Source organism: Macaca fascicularis, chromosome 8, assembly GCF_037993035.2.
Source record: "Macaca fascicularis isolate 582-1 chromosome 8, T2T-MFA8v1.1".
Classification (NCBI taxonomy): domain Eukaryota; kingdom Metazoa; phylum Chordata; class Mammalia; order Primates; family Cercopithecidae; genus Macaca; species Macaca fascicularis.
Genome location: NC_088382.1, coordinates 134759657 through 134785550, shown reverse-complemented (window position 1 = coordinate 134785550; position 25894 = coordinate 134759657). Strand labels below are relative to the sequence as shown.

The following is a 25894-nucleotide window of genomic DNA, read 5'->3' as shown; positions in this document are numbered from 1 at the left end:
TTGCAAGTATACCTATTTGCCTCATCTGCTAATGAAATTATTAGCCTGTTGAGGACATGAGCCAATAATAATTGGTGACTGATCAACATAAAATGCTAACAATTACCAAAGAACAGTGGCAATCAACCAACCTCAAATAAATGTTTGGATCAGTATTGTACAATAAAGGGACAAAATTACCTGCCCAAAAGAAGAGGAAGCACAAATCTTTGTCTTGGAATAAAATCTGCCACTGCTGCCACCACCAGTTTAAAAAGACAGTAACTCTGACTTTTATAAATAGTCTCTCTTTCCCTCCTTCATCTACTGAGCACACCACCTATAACCTCTCACCATGTATCTACAGCTTTTCCAACTAACATCTCTTTCTCCTCACTTATTCAGGCTACTTTCTCCTGGCTCTACTATAATAGTAATAATAAACACAAAATCAAAAGAGTTAATAAAAGATGCCTTCCAAGTCCTTTTTCAATAAGTTTAAGAAATACAATGAAATAGTGATGAAAATCACTGTGTAGCATTTTTTAATTAACCTTCTTTATGGCAGATGTGCAGTAGAATGAAGAGGGAAGGGTAAATTCAAAGGTAATAAAGCTTCCCCTCAACTGTAGTCTGGGCATACATGTCTGATTCTACAAGGCCTTCAAAGAAATTCATGCAAGGAATGCACCTCTTGCGACTTGGTCACATGCAAAAATGAAGCAAGAAGCACATCTGTTTGGAGCTTGCCCCAAATGCCTCAAGTTCTCCTCCAAACTAGGTTCATAACTCCCACCCACAGAGAGAAAGCCAGTGCCTGAGGCAGCACCCAGGGACAAGCAAATTAGCATTTCCAAGGTCAACTGCTGACAGGCCTAATTGTTTATAGCAACTAGAGTACAGTATTCTGGCTGCTGAAGTTAACAGGCTTAACTTCTGGCTTGCCCAATACCATAAGAAACTAATTTACCACATCAGCCACAAAATATGAAAGTATTGTAGATGTGGATTCAAATTATCATGACATTTCAAACAAGCAAATATTAGCAGGATCCTCAGAAGTCAGTCATTTTAGGCTGACTAAACTATTTTTAAAATTGGTATTTTATGCATTAAAATACCAATCACATCTAGGGTAGAAAAGTGACAGATACAAAAGAAATCAATAGATAATAACTCATTTTTACCAACTGGCTTGATTTGAATACTCTCCAAAACTTCTAAAATGTTACATAATGAGTTGATTTAAATACCCTTATGATTTCTTACCCTTCTGTGACACAGTCACCGACAAATGAAATAACCTACATATGTGCTGTTATCTAATACAGTACCCATTTTTCACATGTGGCCACTAAATATATGAAATATGGCTAGTCCAGATTGACATATACCGTAAGATTCTAATTTTAGTATCAAAAAAGTCAAAATAATATTAGTAACTTTCATATTGATTATATGTTAAAATATTTTAGACATATTTGTTTAAATAAAAATTTCTAAAGGTAATTTTTCCTCTTTCTTCTTACTTTTTGTAATAAGGACAGCAGAAAATTTTAAATTACACATGTGGCTAACACTATAGTTTAACTGGACAGTACTGCTATATATAAATAATGCTTTACATTTATATATAACAAATAATTGCATTTATAAAGTACAGAAAGAAAAGGGAGAAAAAATAGGTCTGGATAATAAAATAATCTTCACTAGAATAATCAAGTTGGCTTAGTTATGTTAATTGCCAATCTATAAAAAGCTCCTTTCTGCTTACTAGAAGACACCAAATTTTGGGTCTTTTAAAACGGAATCTGATGTCTCAAAAATAATCCTAAAGTCTGTTCTATCTACTTCTTCCATAAGCTGTCATCTTTGCTTAGCATTAAACTAGTCTCAATTATTTCCAATGATCAAAGATACATAATAAGGTGCTAGTCTAATTTTTAATCTGATTGAGTGACTCCAATTCAGTTTTTTCTGTGGTGGCCATTTTCAAACCCTGTTAGGTCACTGAAACCTAAACCAAGCTTCAGCTCCAAAGATAAAAAAGCAGAATTAATAGAATAATTCTCAGGATTCTAGAAAAACCCAGATGGTATTCAGATACTATACACACTGTTTTAAAAACTAAAAAGTGACTCATTTACTGTTTCACAAAGTGACATCCTAATGTGAATGGGAGAGCTTAGCAAACAGGGGAACACAGCAAGTAATTATTTCCACACACGCCATCATGTGGAGAAACCATGCCAACTTTCAGGTTGTTACAGTCGATGGAAGAAAGAAAATCTGGAGGTGTTGGAATGATTGGAAATTTATGGAGTGAGATTCCACGGTAACAGGAGGTGAGGTGAGGTGAACAGCAGCCAAAACTTTCCTCTCAATAGCTCTTAAAAAGGAAACTACTCAACTTTCTAACTAAGGAAGCCAATAGGAAAGCACATTTCACCCTTTCTGACATTCTAAAACTGTCCCAAACTGGGCCACTGGGAGAAGGACAAAATTACAAGAAATTTATGCACACAATATATATAAGTCTTTTAAAAGTGGTTTTTAAGTGTAAATCGAAAACAAAATCAAGATCCATTAACTTAGAATAAATACTACTTATACTTTTGATTCATATGAAATGTTTATTTTTATTTTGTGAAAGGATCTGCATCAATCACTGGTAAATGAAACTGATTAACCCACATAACTGAAAATGAGAGCAGCAAAGGTGAGAAGTATAGTCCTCATTCCTGGAAGAGTTAATTTCAAAATGTAACCTCAGTAGTCCTGTAGCTCTCTGGTTTAATAGAATCAACACATTTTTACTTTTTATATACATGAAGTAATTCAGGCTCCAAATTCCAATAATTTAGTGATTGTATCTTTTATATAATCCTAAACTGTGCAATCAATACACACTGTTCAAAAAGCCAAGAACTACTTCATAAGAAGTGTTCTGGTGCCACCTAGTGGTATTTCCTACCAAATGGGAAATACTGACTAGAGAAGGGTTCTCAAAGAGTACCTGCAGACCCTGGGAACTTCTCAGAAATGCACATTCTTAGACTCATTTGAGACCTAATAAAACTCTAGTGGCAGGGTCCAGCAATCTGTGTGTGTGTGTCTGTGTTTGTTTGTAAGACAGTCTCGCTCTGTTACCCAGGCTGGAGTGCAGTGGCGCAGTCTCAGCTCACTGCAACCTCTGCCTCCTGGGTTCAAGTGATCCTCCCACCTCAGCCTCCCGAGTAGCTGGGACGAGAGGCGTGTGCCACCACACCCAGCTAATTCTTGTATTTTTAGTAGAGGTGGGGTTTGGGCATGTTGGCCAGGCTGAGGTCACCTGACCTCAGGTAATCCGCCCACCTCAGCCTCCTAAAGTGCTAAGATTATAATTGTGAGCCTTCTCCATGCCTGGCCCAGCAAGCTCTCTAAAATGATGCTGATGCATCCCCAAGTTTGAGAACCTCTGGCTAAGACATTCCATACACACAAATTGAATGCAGTCTTTAAAAATTAGGTTCAAAAATTAACAAAAGGGCTTATTTTCTCATTTTGGAAAGTAACTTTCTACATTCTTGATCCAGATATTTGTATTAAGAGAACACAGTCTTGAAAGCCAGTTACTAACACATTTATATATGGATTCAACACCTAATAGGCATTAAATAAGTCCCAGACTCTGAAGACATCAGACGAACACACTGAGATCTTTGTCCTATTTAAAAGGGAAGACCAGTTTGTGACCTGCCTGGACAATATAGCAACACCTTGTTGCTACAGATAATAAAAAAATTAGCTGGGCATGGTGGTGCGCGCCTCTGGTCCCAGCTACTTTGGGAGGCTGAGTTGGGAGAATCATTTGAGCCAGGGCAGTAGAGACTAATGTGAGCTTGGGTGACAGAGTAAGACCCCATCTCTTAAAAGAAATAAAAATAAAAATAAAAAAGGTATAAATGCAAAAAGCCCCATGGAACAAAGAAAACACATTAACTGGTATCAGGATATCGAGATATGGAGACATGGGCAAATTATGGTATCTTAGGAAGGGGGAAAATTTACTTGGAAGCACACAAAAAGTCAAAGAGACTGAACGCCGGGAGCAGTGGCTCATGCCTGTAATTCCAGCACTTTGGGAGGCTGAGGCGTGAGAATTGTTTGAACCCGGGAGGTGGAGGTTGCAGTGAGCCGAGATCATGCCACTGCACTCCAGCCTGGGTGACAGAGCAAGACCCTGTCTCAAAAAAAAAAACCAAAAAGGCCAAAGAGGCTGAATATTGGTGATTTTTAAAAGTATGCAGCAGCTACCCTAATGCTAATAGACACCACTGCAAGTCCACTGTATACATCTGCTTTGTGTAACTATATTATAAATAATCAAGAAATAAAGCAAATCTGATGAAGCTCTGCTACATTCTTTCTTTACCATTTAGGTCTTGGAGGACAGTGCCTGTAGTCTCAGCTACTTGGGAGGCTTAGGCAAGAAAACTGCTTGAACCCAGGAGGTGGAGGTTGCAGTGAGCCAAGATCGTGCCACTGCCCTCCAGAGTGGTTGACAGAGAGAGGCTCCACCGCAAAAAAAAAAAAAAAAAAGTTATATGCTTAAGTAAGAAAACTGGATCAAGAGATATATCTTCGGTATGGCCATTGGCCCATGTAGTGATAATTAAGCATTATGCTTTGCTCTGTGGCTCAAACTGCAAACATATCACTTAGAAGAAAATAAATCACCTCTGGAAAGCTAGCCTTGCAAACTCAAGCCTCCATGACAGGTAACATCACAGACATTACTGTCAATGACGTAAGTAGGTTAAGGAATTTCAAAGACTTGCTCTATTGATTAGTTTTTAATTTGTCCTTTCAAAACACAGACACTCCCATGCGTGCGCACATACACGCACACACAGAGCAACTAATTCTAACGTTATAAAAGCAACTACCCATAATAAGATGAGTTTCTGACAAAAGACTTTCTTCCAAACCTTCCCTGTACACAGAAATAAGTTAGTAAAAATAAGTCATAGAAAGCTGGGTCAAGTAAAATGGAAATAATAATAATTTTTTTTAACATAAGAAAGAAAATCTTTGATCTCATTTTTAAAAATTAACTTTGTTGTCATTGTCATTGCACTGAAGGATCTGTGGTGAGAAGTGTATGAGTCTATGTACCATACTGCCTTGCCAAGTTCAAATGTTCTGCCGTTTGTTAGCTGTGACCTTGGTCCAAAAATTAACTTTCTGAGCTTTAAGTTTTGTCATTTGTAAAATAGAATTAATATTACAAGCCTCATATATTTGCAATAAGAACTGGATGTCTGATATATCACTAACTGCCATTCATCCATAGTTAGCAGAAAGAGGAAAGAAAGGAAAGAGACCACAAGTAAATGTAGGTCATGGGGCTGGAGTCGGGCAAACTGGGTCCAAATGCAAATTCCCAGTTTCCAACTTGGATGTGTGCCTTATGGCAAGTTGTTTCAACTCAATGAGCCTAATTTCCCCTTCTGCAGAGTGAGGATGAGGATACTGACCTCTTTCAGTGATTTCCACAACATACACCTTTATTTCGTATTTGCCTATTGCAGGCTATGAAAGCTCCCTTTTCTTCACCTACTTCAACATTTTTGTAAAGAGTTGCATCAGCAAGCATCTCCCAGGTCAAGACTAAATAATATACTAACGGCCATGAAAGAAAGAAAGATAGATAGATAGACAGACAGACAGATAGATTTATTTATTTATTTATTTATTTATTGAGACAGAGTCTTGCTCTGTCACCCAGGCAGGAGTGCAGTGGGGCAATCTTGGCTCACTGCAACCTCCACCTCCCTGGTTCAAGTGATTCTGTGCCTCAGCCTCCCAAGTAGCTGGGATTACAGGCACCTGCCACCACGCCTGGCTAATTTTTGTATTTTTAGTAGAGATGGGGCTTCACTGTGTTGGCCAGGGTGGTCTTGAACTCCTGACCTCAGGTGATCTGTGTGACTCGGCCTCCCAAAGTGCTGGGATTACAGGCATGAGCCACTGAACCCAGCCTGAAAGATTTAATAGAAACATCTTTCACATATTTCCAAGACATAAATCAATGTACATGGAATCTCACTGGTGGAGACAAAGGGTGACTCTGAAGTCCCTCCAGTATATAGGCTTTGTTACCTTTAGAGCCCTTTTCCAAACCTGTCTACCCAACGCAAATTTGCTCCAATGTCAGATATGCCCAGGGGTGTGCTGGTAACTGCTTTACAACCAGCAATCCAGTTGTTGGGGTGGGTCTAATCTGTGACATTTGCCCATTTCCATGGGTGGAGTCAATATTCCTATCGTGGCTTCTACAATCCAACACCCAAATTTCTTAGTTAGTTGGTTGACTGACTGGTTCACTCAATAAGCATTTAAAGAGAACCTAAACCATACGAAGTCCACTGCCAAGCTCTGAGAGTTGGGGCATGAGGATGGCTATAGGGGAATCCTAATCTCAAGGACATACAGTCCAGCGAGGGAAATACGACACATAAAGAAACATAAAATATAAGGGAAACACGAGGAATGCTATCAACTCTGAAAATAAGGAAAAGCCTTAACTACCAGCAAAAAGAACAATAAAGGTACAAGTATTATTGACCTAAAGAACCCTTAGTATTGCCTATGCTTTCTACTACAAATTTCAAAAATTCTCTAAGTAGATTTTTTTAACCAGTGACTATGTATGTGTATATGTATGTATGTATGCATACATTAGTGTGTGTATTAGAGCTTCTCAGCCTCAGCACTAATGACAGCTTAGGCTGTCCAGTTCTTTGCTGTGCATGGGCTGTTCTATTCGTTGAAGGCTGTTTAGCAGCATCTGAATACCTAGAGGTCAGGGCACACACACTCCCCACACCCCCGAGTTGTGACAGCCAGAAATGTCTCCAGACACTGCCGAAGGACCCGGGAGGGTAAAATCACCCACTGTTATATATACATATATACATATGTATGTGTACATGGATATGGATGGGGTATAGGCATGGATGGAGTGTATAATCCATGAAAATGTGTGTGGGTATGTATGGATAAATGAGCTAGACAATCAGAGGAAATTTTTATAGTAATTTTCCTGTTAGGTTTTAAACATATTCATTCATTTATTGAGTGCTTACTGTATATCATGTATTTATAGGCAATAGCAGCGGGTAGGGGCATCTGACAAAAACCCCTGCTATCACAGAGGGTACATTCAGGGCAGAGACAGACAATAAATAACATTAAGAAAGCAATTATACAGTATGTTAGAAAGTGAAGTAGTGGTATTAAATAGTCGAGAGAAAAATAAAGCAGAGAAGCGGGTAAGAGATTCTGAAAGAAGTGGGATGAAGGACATGCTGCAATTGTAAATTTCAAGGGCCTAGACATACCAGGCAAAATATTGATGTTCAGATTTTCAGAAGATCATGTGCTTATAGGTAACTTCTCGAGCATACAATCTAAAACCAAGTCTAAATCTAACTAATCTTAATAATTGGGAATTTACTTCTTTTGGTTCACAATCAAAGGGAGGAGAATCCTATCAAATTCATAGGAGTAGTTGTCACACTACTCCTCTACCCTCTACCTAATCCTAGAATCTGCTAAACCTCAATCATTCTGAAAAGTTCCCATTCCCTGAATAACCAATGGGGAAAAGTGGTTATGAGAGATTACCTAACCGCCGGGCAGCGGTGGCTCACGCCTGTAATCCCAGCACTTTGGGAGGCCGAGGCGGGCGGATCACAAGGTCAGGAGATCGAGACCACGGTGAAACCCCGTCTCTACTAAAAATACAAAAATTAGCCAGGCGCAGTTGTGGGCGCCTGTAGTCCCAGCTACTCGGGAGGCTGAGGCAGGAGAATGGCGTGAACCCGGGAGGCGGAGCTTGCAGTGAGCCGAGATCGCGCCACTGCACTCCAGCCTGGGCGACAGAGCGAGACTCCGTCTCAAAAAAAAAAAAAAAAGAGAGATTACCTAACCACTAAGGTCCCTTTCAGAATCAAGATGATATTAACAGACAATCAATATGAACATGGTGGATACTGCTGATGAGAAAGGAGAGGATGATGGGAAAAATAACTACGAATTTCATTCTGGTAAATCTTGCTGCACACCTAAACTGGTATTGAAAGGTTGGTTTACACTTTATTGTGTTCAGGTTCTAATTCACATCATTGTGAAAATTTTCCTTGTGATTCTTTTTATTAGTATACTTTAATCTCCTCCTCCAGAAAGGTATTTCTCATAAGTTGTTCTTTTTATCCATTTAACTATATATTTTTATTTATTTATTTTTTAGAGACGGGGTCTTGCTCTGTTGCCCAAGCTCAAATGTAGTAGTATAATCATATCTTGCTGCAGCCTTGAACTCCTGGGCTCCTCCTGCCTCCGCCTCTGGAGTAGCTAGGACTATAGGTGCACGCCACCACACCTGACTCATTTTAAAAATGTCTGTAGAGACAAGGTCTCACTATGTTGTGCAGAGTGGTCTCAAACTTCTGGCCTCAAGGCCTCCTCCTGCCTTGGCCTCCCAAAGCACTGGGATTACAGGTGTGAGCCACCACAACAGTTCTTTGCTTAACTATAAAGTCTACAATGGTACCACTAAAATGAATCAATAAACACAGTCTTAGGATACATGAAGATATCAGCAAAAAGGAACTGAGTTTTCGAAAGTTGGATTTTTCATATTCTGTAGGGACTGACTCATCCCCCTTATTTTTTGTTAATATATAACTATTCACTCTTAAATTCATTTTTAATTGACAAAAATTAGATATATTTATGGTATACATTTTGTTTTGAAATACGTAAACATTGTGGAATGGCTAAATCAAGCTAGTTAACAATACCTCACATATTTAAATCAGTTATTGGTAGTGAAAACACTTAAAATCTACTCTCTTAGCAATTTTCAAGTATATAATAGTTATTAACTATAGTCACCATATTGTATAATAGATCTCTTGAACTCTTTCCTCCTAATGGTAATTTTGTATCCTTTGACCAACATTTCCCCAGTCCTCCCACCCTCCCCATCCCCAATCCCTTGGTAACCATCATTCTACTATCTGCTTCTATGAGTTCAACTTTTTAGATTCCACATACAAGTGAGATCATGCACTATTTATCTTTCTGCGGTTTGCTTATTTTGCTTAGCATAACCTCTTCCAGATTCACACATGTTGTTGCAAATGACAGTACTGCATTCTTTTTTAAGGCCGAATAATATTCCGTTATGTATACACAACACAGTTTGCTTTATGCATTCATCCATTGATAGACACTCAGTTTTGCTTCTGTATCTTGGCTACTGTGAATAATGTTGCAGTGAATATGAGAAGGCAGATATCTCTTTGACATACATCCTTTGCATATATACCCATTACTGGGATTGCTAGATCATATGGTAGTTCTATTTTTAATTTTTAAAGGAAACTCCATACTGTTTTCCATAATGACTGTACTGATTTACATTCCCACCAACAACACATAAGGGTTTCCCTTTTCTCTATATCCTGGTGTAGGCACTACTTTTTACTTTTAGTACTACATACAGCATAATTAAGTATATATGTTTAATAATCTTCACTTATTTAAGTTATAATGCTATTTTGCTTGTATAATTGGCTCCAGTTATAAAAGCTGTGTAAGAATACAAACATTGGCTTCTTACGGTTATTGTTATTTTTATTATCATTGTGGCCACCACTCACCATTAGAAACCACCTACTTCTAGTTACTGCTTCTATTCGATAATTATGAAATAAAAGACAGGAACAGGTCAAAAAGAAACCTCCCCGACTTAACCAGACTCCTAATAACAAAAAGCAGTGCTCTAATGGAGAAATACAACACAGTGAAAAATCCAGAATATAAGTCTTCCTGAAAAATCAAGCCCTGAAAATGTCAGGTCAGTTGTATTGGCATATCAAATTATCAAGTAATTTTCAAAGCACCTTTTTTTCTTTGAGACAGAGTCTTGCTCTGTTGCCTAGGTTGCAGTGCAGTGGCATGACCTTGGCTCGCTGCAATTTCTGCCTCCCGAGTTCAAGCAATTCTTGTGCTTTAGCCTCCCAAGTAGCTGGGATTACAGGCACACACCACCATGTCCAGCTAATTTTTGTATTTTTGGTAGAGACGGGTTTCATCATGTTGGCCAGGCTGATCTCGAACTCCTGACCTCAAGTGATCCGCCCACCTCGGCCTCCTAAAGTGCTGAGATTACAGGCGTGAGCCACTGTGACTAGCCTCAAAACATTTTGAACATAAAAGGTTTAAGCAAAATGCTTATCGCTTTTTCATAAAATAAGGTGATGGGTGATAGGGTTATGGATCACAAGTTTCTGGGAGTTTTTTTCCTTTTCACCCATACTTACCAAATTTCTAGATTTAAGAATGTCTTATTCAGGAGCAAAATTAGAATCTTACCCCCAAAGCACCTGGATTTAAAACTATTCTCTCAAGGAAATGCTTAACATTTGCAAATGTTAGAGGTCAGTTATTCATGAGGGCAGTAAATGTCCCTGACCATGTAATTTTTCACTTTGCTGGTTGTTTTTTACTCACCATGAACTCTGAAGTAACTGCCTCACAGTGAAAACTGTTTTTTGGCTGGGTGGGGACTAAGGCAAGACAAAAAGGAACTAGATCTAAAAAGGTGATGATTCTTAGCCAGAACACAAGTTGTGGATACATGAAAGAACAGACTATCATTCAATCAATTTGATGTATCACTTCCACAAGTCAGGACTGTAAACAGCTGCGAGAAGAGCAAACATGACAGCTGTTGCTTCGTCAAACACGGATTTCTTTTCCTGCCATTACAAGAACTGAAAGTAGACAGTCTAGGGTCAGTACAAAGGCCCTGAAAGGTCCCAGCTCCTTCCCCCCATGACTGTACATGACCTCCATGACAGGATGTTTCAGAAAAAGCATGCAACCTCGTTTGGGTACTAAAAAAAAAAAAAAAAGATAATATTATCCTCAAAAAAAAAAAATCAAAATTATCTAAGCAAAACATAGCTAAATGTTATTTGACTGAACAGGCCATGACACTGGCACAATATATATTTTTTGAAGCATAATGGTGAAGGGCAGAAACTATGAAGTCAGACTGCTTATAATCAAATCCCTACTCAAACACTTCCTAACTTTGTGACCTTAAAAAACGCATGTAACTTCACTAAGCCTCAATTTTTCTCATGTGTAAAGTGGGGCCAGCAACAGTCCCTACTTCACAGGATTACTGTTAGGATCAAATGAGATAGCACATGTTAAAAGAGCACCAGTTAAGTATGTAACAAATTCATCATCATCACCATACTTTAGCATAGCTCAACAAATATCCAATTAACTGCCTGACCATAGTAACTGTAATCTTTCTGCCCTATAGCTCCAAAATCACAGAAAGAAAAGCAATATATAAACTTTAATCCTTTACTTCTAAACATTGCTATCAAATATTTAGCAAGAATCTGGTAAAACTTTTAATCCTCATGCACATACATTTTTGTAGAAGTGCAGAGCATTAACCAAACCTCTGAAGCCCATTCACAGACTTGCCCTGGCAGAGAGGCATGAGAAGAGACGACACATCTTTGAAAACTACAAAGATGTAATTTACATCTTTGAGGTATATTAACATTTTAGAGAAGGGAGATTCCTCAAATTTGCTTAACCAAACCTAAAGAGCTTATTAAAACTGCTTAAAGATGATTTAAAATAATTCCAGTTAATTAGGTCAGTATAGTCTGTGTAAAATAGCAGAAAAGTACATAATAAACTCAAAAACCTGAAAAAAGTAAGCTTCGGTAATCTGAAAAACAATCTCCTAATGTAACAACTTTTATTTCTCAGTTAGGTCAAATAAAGAAGGTAATACTAGAATATCAAGAAATTTAGAGAAAAATGAATAAACATGCTAGTAGTGAGTCTAATTGCCAAGACACCATATATTCTAACATAACCCAGGCAAATCATTTCAAATAAGCTAGAAAATTGAACAGGGACAAACACCTGGTATAGGAATTAGGAATCTGCAACCAATAAGAAACAAAATAAAACACATCACCACCCAAGTTCTTGGGAGCAAGAATCTCCCTTACCAATAACTTAATAATACAACAACAGGAAAATTTCAGGGCAAAGTGAGAAAATGATACCTATATGATCACTATCATTTTGTTTATCAAAGTTCACTCTCATCTGAGATGAAATCAGGCAACCCAAAAAGTCAACAATCTCATAAAACTAAGGAAAATAGAGTATTTCTGTTCTGAGACAATCCATGAAATTCCCCACTTGCTCTTCTGCACTTTAATTTCTCCCAATCCATTTGCTGTTGTCCAACACACCCACCAGTCAACTCAAACTCAAATGCACACCAAATTACTAGTAACAGCTAACAATTACTGAGCACTTAGTGCTATTCTAAGTAATTTGTAAAATATTATCTCACTAATCCCCACAATAATGCCTTTTATAGATAGGAAACCTGAGGCAAATGGAGGGTAGGGAATTTGCCCAAGGTCACAAAGATAAGTGAGGGCACTGGGATAAGAACCCAGGCAATCATCTATTACACTATTATGCCTGTATTACGAGGGTATAAGATACAAAGCACACAAATCAAATCCTTTTTACCTTAGTTACAATACCTTACTCAAAGGTACTTTCTTTTTCACTTGAGCTACTAACATAATCTCCTCTTTGGCCACCTGAAGTCTCTCCTTCCTCAGTACTGCCATGGGTATTTATCTTTCTAAAACTGGATCTTACCATATTTTTCCTCTACTTGAAACCTTCCAATGGTAAGGTTCAAACTCCTTGGCAAAGCGTCACATTATAGGCAATCAATGTTCACCTAATGATTGAATAACAACTATATGTCTTATTTCCTACCTAGACTGTAAACAACTCAAAGGAAGAAACCTTTATTTATCTTTGTAGTTTTGGCTAACATGTCTGAAGAATTAGTGACTTAGCTGGACTCAGTCTTAAACAGACTTGAAAACTCATCCATCTTTCTTACCCTCTTCAGATCACAGGCCTTTCTTCTAAGTTCTGACCCTCAAACTTTACTAATTGCTAACTGTCATGTATGATAGCTATTGAATTAACACTGTGGCTAAGAGCACTTAGCATGTATTATCTCATTTAGTCCCAACAATCTTACGAAGCAGGCATTTTAATCCTGTTTCACAGATAAGAAATCAGAAGCTGAAAGAAGTTAGGTACCTTACTCAAAGTTACAGAACTTATGACAGAGTTAGGACTGGATCCAACAGCAAGCATGCACTTAAGTGCTGATGCTGGCTGCCTTAGTACTGGCTGCCTTCTACAAGTCTTTCATCTACTGTTATAGGCTGAGCTACCCTCCAATTTCCTTAAACTAAACCTGGTGTTTTCCTACTCTCCGGGTCCTTGGACAGCACCTCAGTCTGGTATCACATTAACACTGCTCCCCTAACAAGCTCTTGCTGAATTACCTCAGTGGGAGTGATTGCCCTTGGCTTTCTCTCTACAGAGGATTTCTCATGTCATCTACCTCCTATTTATAAGCAATTAAACTCAGTTTGTTCTCAGTGTGGTCTTCTGAGCCCTTTCAGGGCGCCTGTGGGTTGAAACTATTTTCATCTTTTTTTTTTTTTTTTTTTTTTGAGACAGGCTCTGGCCCTGTTGCCCAGGCTGGAGTGCAGTGGTGTGATCTCAGCTCACCGCAACTTCTGCCGCCTGGGCTTAAGCTGTCCTCCCATCTCAGCCTTCTGAGTAGCTGGGACTACAGGTATGCACCACCATGCCTGGCTAATTTTTGTGTTTTGTAGAGACAGCGTTTGCCATGTGGCTCCAGGCTGTTATCAAACTCCTGAGCTGAAGCAATCTGCTCACATCAGCCTCCCAAAGTGCTGAGATTACGGGTATGAGCCACCATGCCTAGCCAATTTACATCATAATTTTAAGATGCTATTTGTCTGGGTTTGTTTTTCTTTTTCTTTTTTAACTGTGTTGGACATTTGTACTGATGGTGCAAAAGCAATTGTGGAAAAAACTGCTGGTGCCTTAGCAAAAATCAGAGCAGTGGCACCAAACTGCTGTCTCTAATAGATCATTGTATTCCTCTCTACCAAGCACTCATAGTAAAACAAATGCTAGTTTCATTTAAGAATGTCCTTCAGAGGCCGGGCGCAGTGGCTCACGCCTGTAATCCCAGCACTTTGGGAGGCCGAGGCGGGTGGATCACGAGGTCAGGAGTTCGAGATCAGCCTGGCCAACATGGTGAAACCCCATCCCTACTGAAAATACAAAAATTAGCCGGGAATGGTGGCGCGTGCCTGTAATCCCAGCTACTCAGGAGGCTGAGACAGAAGAATAGCTTGAACCCGGGAGGTGGAGGTTGCAGTGAGCCAAGATTGCGCCACTGCACCACAGCCTGGGACAGAACAAGACTCCATCTTAAAAAAAAAAAAAAAAAAAAAGTCCTTGATAAAACAGTACAATATAGAACAATTCACAGACAACATGATTATTCAGGTTTGGGTACCTGAAAGACATTTTCTCAAAAATGAAGAAAGTGAGCCTGTGCACCTGTAATTTCAAAGACAACAACTAACAGCATTTGTTGCTAATGATAAAATGAAAGTTTTTTTTTTTTTTTTTTTAGACAGAATTTCACTCTTTCACCCAGGCTGGAGTGCAGTGGCGCAATCTCGGCTCACTGCAACCTTCGCCCCCGGGGTTCAAGCAATTCTCCTGCCTCAGCCTCCCAAGTAGCTGGGATTATAGGCGCAGGCCACCACGCCCAGGTAATTTTTGTATTTTTAGGTAATTTTTGTATTTTCAGTAGAGACAGATGTTCTCCATGTTGGCCAGGTTGGTCTCCAACTCCTGAACTCAGGTGATCCACTTGCCTCGGCTTCTTGAAGTGCTAGGATTACAAGTGTGAGCCATAGCACCCGGCCAAAATGAAAGTTGTTTGTTTTTGTTTTGTTTTGTTTCATTTTGTTTTTGAGACGGAGTCTTGCTCTGTCGCCCAGGCTGGAGTGCAGTGGCGTGATCTCTGCTCACTGCAACATCTGCCTCCTGGGTTCAAGCTATTCTCCTGCCTCAGCCTCCTGAGTGGCTGGGATTACAGATGCGTGCCAGCACGCCTGGCTAATTTTTGTATTTTTAGTAGAGATGGGGTTTCACCCATGTTGGTCAGGCTGGTCTCAAACTCCTGACCTCGTGATCCACCTGCCTCGGCCTCCCAAAGTGCTGGGACTACAGGCGTGAGCCACCACACCCGGCCCAAAATGAAAGTTTTAAAGAAACAATTAGAACTTTGAAAAATTTGTGTTCACCATTATAACTTTGAGAGTGTATGACTTTTCTGGTGAGATCTGTGGTGATATTAGTTATTTGCAGTTTTATAACATCTTTTCTGTTTTTTCATCATTCTGGTATTTTAATGTGTTTGTCTTCCCACTAAGATGGCAAACTCTATGAAAGGAGGAACTACTTAATACTTGTTTATGTCCTCTTTAAAACCTAGAGCTGAATTATACGCATAATGGTCATTGGGTAAGTTTATGTTGACTCCTTTGTTATTCTGACTCCTGGTATTAGTTAAAATGTCTGTCTGTCTGTGTGTGTGTGTGTGTGTGTGTGTGTGTTTGTATTCATGTATGTATTGAGTTCATAAGTATTCCAGGCTCTTGCTGACTCTGTTATCTAACTTGTTTAGTTCACTTTTTCCCATATAACTTGATCAAAATTTTTCTTAAATTAACTTTTTTTGGTAAATGCAAAACCAAGTATTTGCCGTAAAATTATTGCTGTAAAATTAATCCAAATATTAAAAAATAAATACCTCCTTCTTTTAAAAATTACTTAATGATAACCTGTGGCACTAAGGCAGGGGTTGACAAACTAAGGCCTGTGAGCCAAATCCGGCCCACTGCCCATTTTTGTAAATAAAGTTTTATAAGACCACAGTCAGGCCCATTCATTTACGTACTGTCTGTGGTGGGTTTTGCACTTCAACAGCGGGGTTGTGACAGAAACCACATGGCCCACAGAGCTGAAAATATTTATTATCTGGCCCTTTATAGAAAAACTTTGTGCCAACTTCTGCTTCAGAGCATGAACCTTTCAAAAAATGATGTTTATATTTCTTTTTAAATTGCACAAAGTATGTTGTATTTTACAACAAAATATACTTATTTAAAACAAAACAAAACCAAGAGGAAAAAAAAGAACTCTGTAGCTAAAACTCTCGAGAGTCTTCAATGAGAATCCTGAAAAAAACTGATACGGTCTCCCAAGAGGGTTATGTTCCAGTCTTCTCTCTTATGGTTTAAGACTTTACTATGACTTTTATACAGGCCAATCTATCAAAGCCAAATTATCTATGATCACCAAAAATATACTCAAAAATAGACTAGGCAGGGTTAAAACATTTGGAGGCCACCCACTAAAAAGATTATGACACCTGCTGTTAGCCTTAAATGAGTAACTGTATGGAGCTGGTCCACTTGCCATTAATGACTGAAAAACTAAACAAAATATATGAAACAATAGCTGTGGGACAGTGGGACAAAGGCAGAACAGGACTGTAATTACTGCAATAAGGGAAAACTGGGAAAAGTCTTGCAAAGGCCTCCTCCCTGCACAAGGGAGGAGGAATCCACGGGAGTTTTTGAGATGGAGTCTCACTCTGTTCCCCAGACTGGAGTGCAGTGGCACAATCTCAGCTCACTGCAATCCCCTTCTCCCAGGTTCGAGCGATTCCCCTGCCTCAGCCTCCCCAGGAGCTGCGACTACTGGCATCCTCCACCATGCCTGGCTAATTTTTGTATTTTTAGTAGAGACAGGGTTTCGCCATGTTGGCCTTGAACTCCTGACCTCAGGTGATCCTCCTGCTTCGGCCTCCCAAAGTGCTGGGATTACAGGTAGCCACCGCGCCCGGCCTAGCACAGCAGTATTGAAGGATTGAGGAGACAGTGACTGCAGTTCAGGGAGGCTGAGGCAGCCAGCAGAGTCTGCAAGAGACAGCACTGGGAGGGAGCTATGCAGATAAAGAGCTCTAGGAATCTGCACTGGGGTCTCCTTGAGTCTGATGATGAATCCTAAAATGCTGAGGAGCAAATACTGACAGCTATAAAGTGAACAACTCCCAGGTTCAGTCACGTAGGAACTAGGAGAGGGAGACATTCAAATTCCATCCAGCCAGAGTAGAGCTATCTCAATGAACCCTCGGGGCAATCAACAGAGACTCCAGAAGGGCCATGCTTTGTAACAAGGCTAAATTAGCCCTAACATAAAGGCTACACTAGACTTGCCCTAACAAAGCTTAACGACAAGCCTGGAAAGGATCGGCCTAATCCATAATCACTTAGCTGCCCACCAAACTCCAACACTATTTAAAAGAGGACAACAGGCCAGCGTGGTGGCTCACACCTGTAATCCCAGGACTTTGGGAGGCCGAGACAGGCAGATTACCTGAGGTCAGGAGTTTGAGACCAGTCTGGCCAATATGCAGAAACTCCATCTCTACTAAAAATATAAAATTAGCTGGGCGTGGTGGCACATGCCTGTAACCCCAGCTACTTGGAAGGCTGAGGCAGGAGAATCGCTTGAACCCAGGAGGTGGAGTTTGCAGCGAGCCAAGATTGCACCATTGCACTCCAACCTGGGCAACAAGAGCGAAACTCCGTCTGAAAAAAAAAAAAAAAAAAAAAAAATCCAAACATTCAACAACATAATACACACAGAGATGACAGAATTCACATTCAAGGATATTAAAACAGCTATTATAAACAGGTTCCATATACTCAAGAATGTAAAGAAAACCATATACTCAAGAATGTAAAGAAAAATATGGACACAATGAAGAAAAAAATGGAAGACTAAAAAAAAAAAGATTCTACTTAATTCTTTGCTATGTCTTCAACAATTAAAAACACAATAACTGAAATTTTTAAATTCACTAAATGGAATTATCAGATTAGACACTGCAGCAGACAAGATAAATTAACTTAGCAACAGAAATTATTCAAATTGAAGCTAAAGAGTAAAAAGACTGGAAAAAAATCTATGAATATTGTCCCACTGATTTATGGGACAATATCAACCCATCTAACATACATGAAATGTGAGTCACACAGAAGGAGAAGAGAGCAGAGGAGTAAAAAATATATATTTGAAGAAATAGTAGCAGAATTTTTTCCAAATTTGATTCAAAAAACTATAAGCTGACAGATCTATAAAACTCAAACATCATCAGTCAGGACAAAGAAAATCACACCAAGGCACATCACAAATTGCTCAAAACCTATGCCACTAAAAAAAAAACAAAAGGGTCATGCTGCTCCTCTGGCTCCATGTGTAAAATAAAATAAAAACGATTCTACTCCAAAGAAAGCAAATAACAACTTTTTTTTTTGAGACGGAGTCTTGCTCTGTTGTCCAGGCTGGAGTGTAGTGGTACAATCTCGACTCACTGCAACCTCCGCCTCCCGGGTTCAAGCGATTCTCCTGCCTCAGCCTCCCGAGTAGCTGGAATTACAGGTGCCTGCCACCACACCCACTAATTTTTTGTATTTTTAGTAGAGACGGGGTTTCACCATGTTGGTTTTGTATTTTTAGTAGAGACAGGGTTTCACCATATTGGCCAGGCTGGTCTCGAACTCCTGACCTCGTGATATGCCCGCCTCGGCCTCCCAAAGTGCTGGGATTACAGGCGTGGGCCACTGCACCAGACCTGCAAATCACATCTTTCTAGATCTTTTTGATTGAACAAATGTAGGTAAAATTCATTAAGTTTAACTTTTCTCATTTTTGTTGAGGCCTTCCTTTGCTGGTATCCCTAGTACAAGCTTAGTCTATCTACTGGATAATCAAGCATGACCAAAGTATAAACTACTGGAAAATAACAATATCATAATAAATTTATATACCTTACAGTTCACAAATGTCAAATACTTTAGATTGTATGCTCCTTGAAGTCAGGATCTTCAAATCTTTGCCCATAAATTTCTAGTGCAGTTTCTCATGGAACTTAACTGTCTGAACACACATGAATGAGTCAATCTCATTTCACCCTCAGTACCCTACCGTGGTGTGTAGAACAAGATGAGAAAACAGATGCCTAGAGGGGTTAAATCATTCCCCCAAGGATACTCAAAAGGCACCCCCAGATTAACACCATAACACAGTGTTACCTCAAAGTAGACACAAAAGTTGTTTTAATTTTACTTACTCTGACTTCCCACAAGATCCAAAGCCACACTAGAAGCTGTGTCCATACCAGAGTTGATACAGGCTTGGAAGTTTTTCAAGGAGGAGAGAGCAGACTCTACACCGCTGAAGGAGATGAAACCAGTTGAACCTGAATTTGAACTGGAACGTCCTGGCATCTTGAAATTATTACCTAAGTTTTGAAACACAATGAAACAAGATTCGTAAGTCAGAAAAATAACTGCACAGGAAAATATTAATAAAACTGCTGTAAACATTCATATAAATGTATCCAATATCTCGTAAGTGCCACATTATTCTGTATATCCCATAGAGAAGACATCAAATCATTGTGCCACCCACCTGGGCCACCAAACAAGCTGGACTCAATATATGGGGAAGGGAAGTGTCCTCAGTTTTTGGAGGGAGATTACCCTCTTCCAAAACAGTGCTGGATTCTGTGAAGAAGTCAACAACAGCACAGTTTTTAAAAGTCTACGAGATAAATGAGTTAGAAAAAGTAGACCACTCATATGATGCAATTTTCCAAAGAGAAAAAAATAATAATAAAATAGTTTATTAGTATGCTATTTTGAAAACCTATAATTGTTAAACTATCCAACATATATGCATATTGAATTCTGGAAACTGTAAAAAAAGAGAAAATCTATATTCCTGCCAGTTCCTCTGGCTTCTTACAGATTAATAGACTTGGTGAGATCCCAGAGTCAGTGAAAGCAGAATTTCTCTATAAACTTGTCTTCTGGCAGCATATCCACTATAACAGTTTCGGTTATTACCCTTCATATTTAACACTTCCTAATCTATATCTTCAACCACAATTTGTTTCAGCTTAGTAAAGCAATGTAAAGCTCCCTACAAAAGGACATCTCTGCTTAATTCAGAAGCCATTCGAAATTCAATTCACTGAAACCAACTAGAAAAGTGGGGAGAATTCAGTTTTAAAGGGATGGGAGGACTATTATCAAGGCTGTATGGCAGCAGAAAAAGGGATACTTTCATGGAATCAGATAGACATAACATGAAGACCGCTAAACATCTCTGAATCTCAGCTTTACTATCTTTAAAATGAGAAGGAATAATCATGGTATGGTATGGTATAGCACACAGTACACAATTAATTAGCATTAGAGACTTCCCTTCTGCCCTTCCTAAGTGGGGAACTGTGTAGTATCTCCGGCAGTTCCATCCTCATCATTGCTACCACCTTCATCTCACAGCTGAACTACTATTGTAGTTTCTCCATTATTAGTCCTTTTTAATTAGGTTCATTCATTCATTTCACTCATAAGTATTAAGTACCTACCAAGTCAATCATGAGATCCATTCAAAAATACACAGGATATAAAAAGAGAAGGGCATAGAGACATGTAAGATGCACAGAGATGCATAAGATTTCTAATTTGAAAGTGTTTGCTTACTGCAAACATCCACAGTACAACTCATTGTCAATTCAAATATTTAGTATCTCCTTAAGTGCCAGGCACTTCCTTTAGCATGAGAATACCACGGTTTTCAAGATGAGCACTCTTAAGACTTTCCTTTTAAAGCATTATTTTGTTATTCTAATTTGATGAAAACCTATCATGAGCCAGGCACTATCCTGGCCACTAGAAATATTCAGCCTCTGGCCAGGCACGGTGGCTCACACTTGTAATCCCAGCACGTTGGGAGGCTGAAGCAGGAGGATCACCTGAGGTTAGGAGTTCAAGACCAGCATGGCCAACATGGCAAAACCCTGTCTCTACTAAAAATACAAAAATGAGCAGGGCATGGTGGCAGGCACCTATAATCCCAACTACTCAGGAAGCTGGGCAGGAGAACCGTTTGAACCTCGGAGGCGGAGGTTGCAGCGAGCCGAGATCCCGCCACTGCACTCCAGCCTGGGCAACAGAGCAAGACTCGGTCTCAAAAAAAAAAAAAAAAAAAAGGAATATTCAGTCTCTACTTCCAGGGGCTCACCATTGAGTAGGAGAGACAGAGATAAAACATAAACTTGATAATTAAAGCAACATGGGAGTTACTGCAAAACTGAGGCACAGATAAGAAAATGCTCAACTTTGCCTTACTGAATCAAAGAAGGGAACATAGAACTGAGTTAAAGGATAAAGGATGAAGTTTAACAGACAGAAGGGTAATGGAGAAGGGCATTCAGGCAAAGGAAAAGGCAGGTAGGAACGCAGAGCACAAATCATTGCAGAGTACATAACTCAAAACAATACTTGACTTTTCCTGATTCTATCATACTTTTATGACTCCTGTCACTACAAACTTCCAACACTTCCTCCTCTATCCTCACTCACTGAAAGAGCTCCTTTCCTAATTTCCTGAGGAAACAGAAGCAGTCAGAAGAGAGATTTTGCAAGCTCCCACAACTTACCTCCCCACCTATCAGCGTCAGTTCTCATACACTCTGCTTTCCCTCCTGTTAAAATGAATAAACTGTTTCTCCTAGATAAGGCCACCTCTACTCCAATTATCCACTATATCCTATCCCCTGCTCCCTACTCTAAGACATTGTCCCAGCAATTCTCCCTGCTTTCCTGCATCATTAAATCTTCCCTCTCTACTGAATCATTCCCTTCAGCAAACAAATACACCGTTACTTCTCCCATCTCAAAAACATCCTCCGACTTTCCTCCCACCTACCCCTCTGGTTATCAGCCCCATTTCTCTACTCAGCCTTAGAGCAAAACTCATCTGTAGATATACCTACATTTGTCTCCAAATCTTCTCCTTCCATTCCCTTTGGAATCCACCCCCACTAGGTTTCCATCTCTACAGCAGTTTCACTTCACTGCAACTGCAACTGCTCCTGTCAAGGCCACTTGACAAGCCCTAATGTTAAATTCATTATCAATACCCTAATGTTAAATTCATTATCAATGCTCAGTCCTATCTCCGTTGACCTATCAGCCAGCAGTATGTAACACAATTAATCACTCCCTTCCTGATGCGCTTTCTGCACCTGCCTCCCTTGTTCTTCTTGTTCTCATTCTCCTTTCTGTTTCCTCTCCATCTCCTTCAGCTCCATATGTTGTAGGGCCCCAGGTTCAGAATCCAGGCTTCTTTTTCTTCTCCTTCTATACCCAGTCAACTACAGCCCTGCCTCAGAGCTATGCCTTCTTGGTTCCCTTTGCCTCCATACTTGTCCCCTAGATATCTACTAGGTCAATTCCCTTACTTCCCTAAGGTTTCCCTTTGAGTATCACCTCATCAGTAAGGCCTTCCCTGGCCATCAGACATAAAATGGCAAGCCCTCCCAATCTCCATCCCCAGGTATTCCCACCCTTCTGCTTCTGCTTTAGGTGACAATGTGCTAGCAGCCCTTACTCTCAGCGCCTCCTCGGCCTTGGTGTCCACTCTGGCGATGCCTGAGGAGCCCTTCAGCCCGCCATGGCACCATGGGAGCCCCTCTCTGGGTTGGCTGAGGCCAGAGCCGCCTCCCTTTTCTTACCAAGGCGTGGAGGGAGAGGCGCCGGGCTGCCCAGATAGCAGTGGAGGGAGCAGCACTCGCCGGCCCATGCAAGTTCAAGCAGGTGCGGGCGCGGGGTGGGGGGCCACGCACACGGAGCAGACGGCTGGCGCAGCAGGGCCAGGGCAGTGAGCGGCTTAGCACCTGGGCCAGCATCTGTGGAGGTTGGGTCGGGTCCCCCAGCAGTGCCGGCCGCTGGCGCTGCACTCAAATTCTCCCCGGGTTTAGCTGCCTCCCAGCAGGGCAGGGCTGGAGACCTGCAGCCCGCTAAGTCTGAGCTCTCTCCCTGCGGTGGGCTCCCTGAGGCCTGAGCCTCCCGGAGAGGAGGCGCCCCCTGCTCCCTGGCACCTGGTCCCATTGACAGCCCAAGGTCTGAGGAGTGCAGGCGCGCTCCGGACTGGCGGCAGCTCTGCCTGCAGCCCCAGTGCAGGATCCATTGGGTGATGCCAGCTGGGCTCCTAAACCTGATGGGGACTTGGAGAACTTTTATATCTAGCCAGAGGATTGTATGTGCACCAATCAGCACTCTGTATCTAGCTAATCTGGTGGGGACTTGGAGTCCAACTTTTATGTCTAGCTAGAGAATGGTAAATACACCAATCAGCACTCTGTGTCTAGCTCAGGGTTTGTAAATACACCAATCAGTACTCTGTGTCTAGCTCAAAGTTTGTAAATACACCAATCAGTACTCTGTATCTAGCTAACTCTGTGTCTAGCTAAGCTAGTGGGAACTTGGAGAACTTTTCTGTCTAGCACTATGTGTCTAACTTAAGGATTGTAAATGCACCAATCAGCACTCTGTCAAAACAGACCAATCAGCTCTCTGTAAAATGAACCAATCAGCAGGATATGGGTGGCACCAGATAAGGGAATAAAGCAGGCTCCCCGAGCCAGTAGTTGGCAAGCCGCTTGGGTCCCCTTCCACGCTGTGGAAGCTTTGTTCTTTCGCTCTTTGCAATAAATCTTGCTGCTGCTCACTCTTTGGGTCCACGCTGCCTTTATGAGCTGTAACACTCACCGCCAAGGTCTGCAGTTTCACTCCTGAAGCCAGCGAGACCACAAACCCACCGGGAAGAACAAGCAACTCCAGACGTGCTGCCTTTAAGAGCTGTAACACTCACCACAAAGGTCTGCAGCTTCACTCCTGACAGCGAGACCACACACCAGAAGGAAGAATCTCCAGACACATCTGAATGTCTGAAGGAACAAACTCTGGACACACCATCTTTAAAAACTGTAACACTCACCGCGAGGGTCCGCGGCTTCATTCTTAAAGTCAGTGAGACCAAGAACCCACCAATTCCGGACACATTGCCAAACAACATTCTTGTACTTATTAGGTTTACAGTCTCTAGTCCCCAATTATACTGTTAAGTTCCTTAAACTTACAGACTTTTTGACTTTCTCTGTTTTGATCACTGATGTATTCCAAGCACCTAAAACAATGCGTGGCACATAGTAGCCATTCAACAAAGGCTTGCTGAAGGAAGGAATGAATGGAATACCGTCTGTGTATCTCCAGCACCTAAAACAGTGCATGTCTCCAAAACTGTAGTATAGGTGGCATGCCCAGGGCTCAGTGCTCTGATCTCTCTTTTCCAACCTCTCCCATCCACCTAGTGTTCCCAGCTAGGCTCATTCCATCTAAACACCATTGGCAAACTCCAGAACTTAAAATGTCCAACACGGAAGGACCACGTTCTTCCCTCCCACCCCACCCCTCTCCTAAACCTATTCCTTTTACAACCTGCCCCATCCTACTAAATAGCAACTCCATCCTTCCATTTCTTGGACCAAAAATCTTGGTTCATACTTGATCCTTCTCCTCCTCCCCTCATATTCTATACCAAACTCAACATCGATTTTGCCAGCTCTATAGTCAAAGTATCTCCAGAATCCAACCACTCTCACCAATTATACTGATAACACTGTGATCCAAACCATCATCTCTTGCCTGAATTACTCCAACAGTCTCCTACCTGGTCTCCCTGCTCTCAGTCTTGCCTCTTCCACCCAATTCTCAATACAGCAGCCAGAGTAAATCTTTGAAAAGGTACATAAGATCATGTGACTCCTCTGCTCAAAAACTCCAAAGGACTTCCTGACTCACCGGGAGTAATGGCCAAAGAGCTTCATAATAACTGACAATAGTGGTTCCCCAAATGGCTTCTGACCAAGTGTCACCAGCATTACCTATGAACTTGTTAGAATGCAAATTCTCAGGCCCCAACAGTCTGTTTTAACAAGACCTCTATGTAATTCTAACTCAGATGTATCTAGGAGATTTGCAGAGTCAGTGTATTGGAAACATCTGATGGATCCATTAAAACAGTGATTGCTGGACCTCACCCTCAGAATTTCTAATTCAGTACATCTGGGAAGGGACCTAAGAATGTGCATTTCTAACAAATTTCCAGGTAATGTAGATTGTGCTGATCCAAGAATCACACTTTGAAGACCACTGTTCTACATTATCTGGCCATTGCTAGTCCTTTAATAACCCAGGCATGCTTCACCTTAAGGTCTTTGAACTTGCTAATAAGACAGAGATGCCAGTAATAAAGACAGAAAAAAGCAGGAAGGGTTGGTCTTAACTCCCTCCTGCCTATATAATAAAATTCAACATAATTAGCACAGTATCCAAAGCTTTCTACAATATAATGTAAACATGTTTTCAAATCAGAGATTCTACTTTTCACCAAGACTTAAAACATACATTTCACATAACCTTAACTATTAGATATTCCAGAATAAATATAACTGCTTTCTACCACAACCCCTCGAAACAGGCTTGGCAGAGAACAAGTTCCATACTAAGAGAATGAACCAAGTACTATGAAGTTGAAAAAAGAAAGCGATTACACAAACCCACTATGCTACGATGTTGAAGAAAGGAAAGGATTATAGGAACAACAGGGGAGACATAGGCTTCATGTAAACGAAGGCACTTAAGCTGGACCATAAAAGGTATTCAGGATTTGGAGAGGCCTAAATTATCAGAGAGAGCTGTTCAGATGAAGGAAGCAGTGAGATGAAAAAAGGTCATACGGTAATAAAATATGAGATGAGTTCCCTTTGCCTGACACACAGGGACAAAGGAATGGGAAGATAACTGGATTTCATTCTTTGGGAATATAGTGTAGAAGGCCTTAAGTACAGGATAAAGAATCACTCCAGTTGGGTCTAGGGGTCATCAAGGAAATT

The 25894-nt window shown here is 40.6% G+C and overlaps 1 protein-coding gene and 1 long non-coding RNA gene across 17 annotated transcripts in view; both read right to left on the bottom strand.

Annotated features, from left to right (window-relative positions):
- Nucleotides 1-25894, bottom strand: part of NSMCE2 (NSE2 (MMS21) homolog, SMC5-SMC6 complex SUMO ligase) — a 271125-nt gene that overhangs the window by 239678 nt on the left and 5553 nt on the right. For 11 of the 16 annotated variants that reach the window (XM_065519595.1, XM_073999423.1, XM_005564053.4 and 8 more), the window contains one exon: nt 19217-19387. In XM_065519595.1, coding sequence (XP_065375667.1) covers nt 19217-19373 — 157 coding nt within the window. In that variant the 5' untranslated portion in view covers nt 19374-19387. Of the gene's footprint in view, nt 1-19216; nt 19388-19557; nt 19653-25894 lie in introns of all 16 variants that reach the window. The other 5 variants (XM_065519592.1, XM_005564054.4, XM_065519593.1 and 2 more) reach the window with 1 other exon arrangement.
- LOC135964814 (uncharacterized) lies at nt 7476-8051 on the bottom strand. The gene is made up of 2 exons (XR_010577476.2): nt 7951-8051; nt 7476-7650 (listed from the first exon to the last, which is right to left on the bottom strand). It is a non-coding gene; the product is annotated as an uncharacterized lncRNA (long non-coding RNA).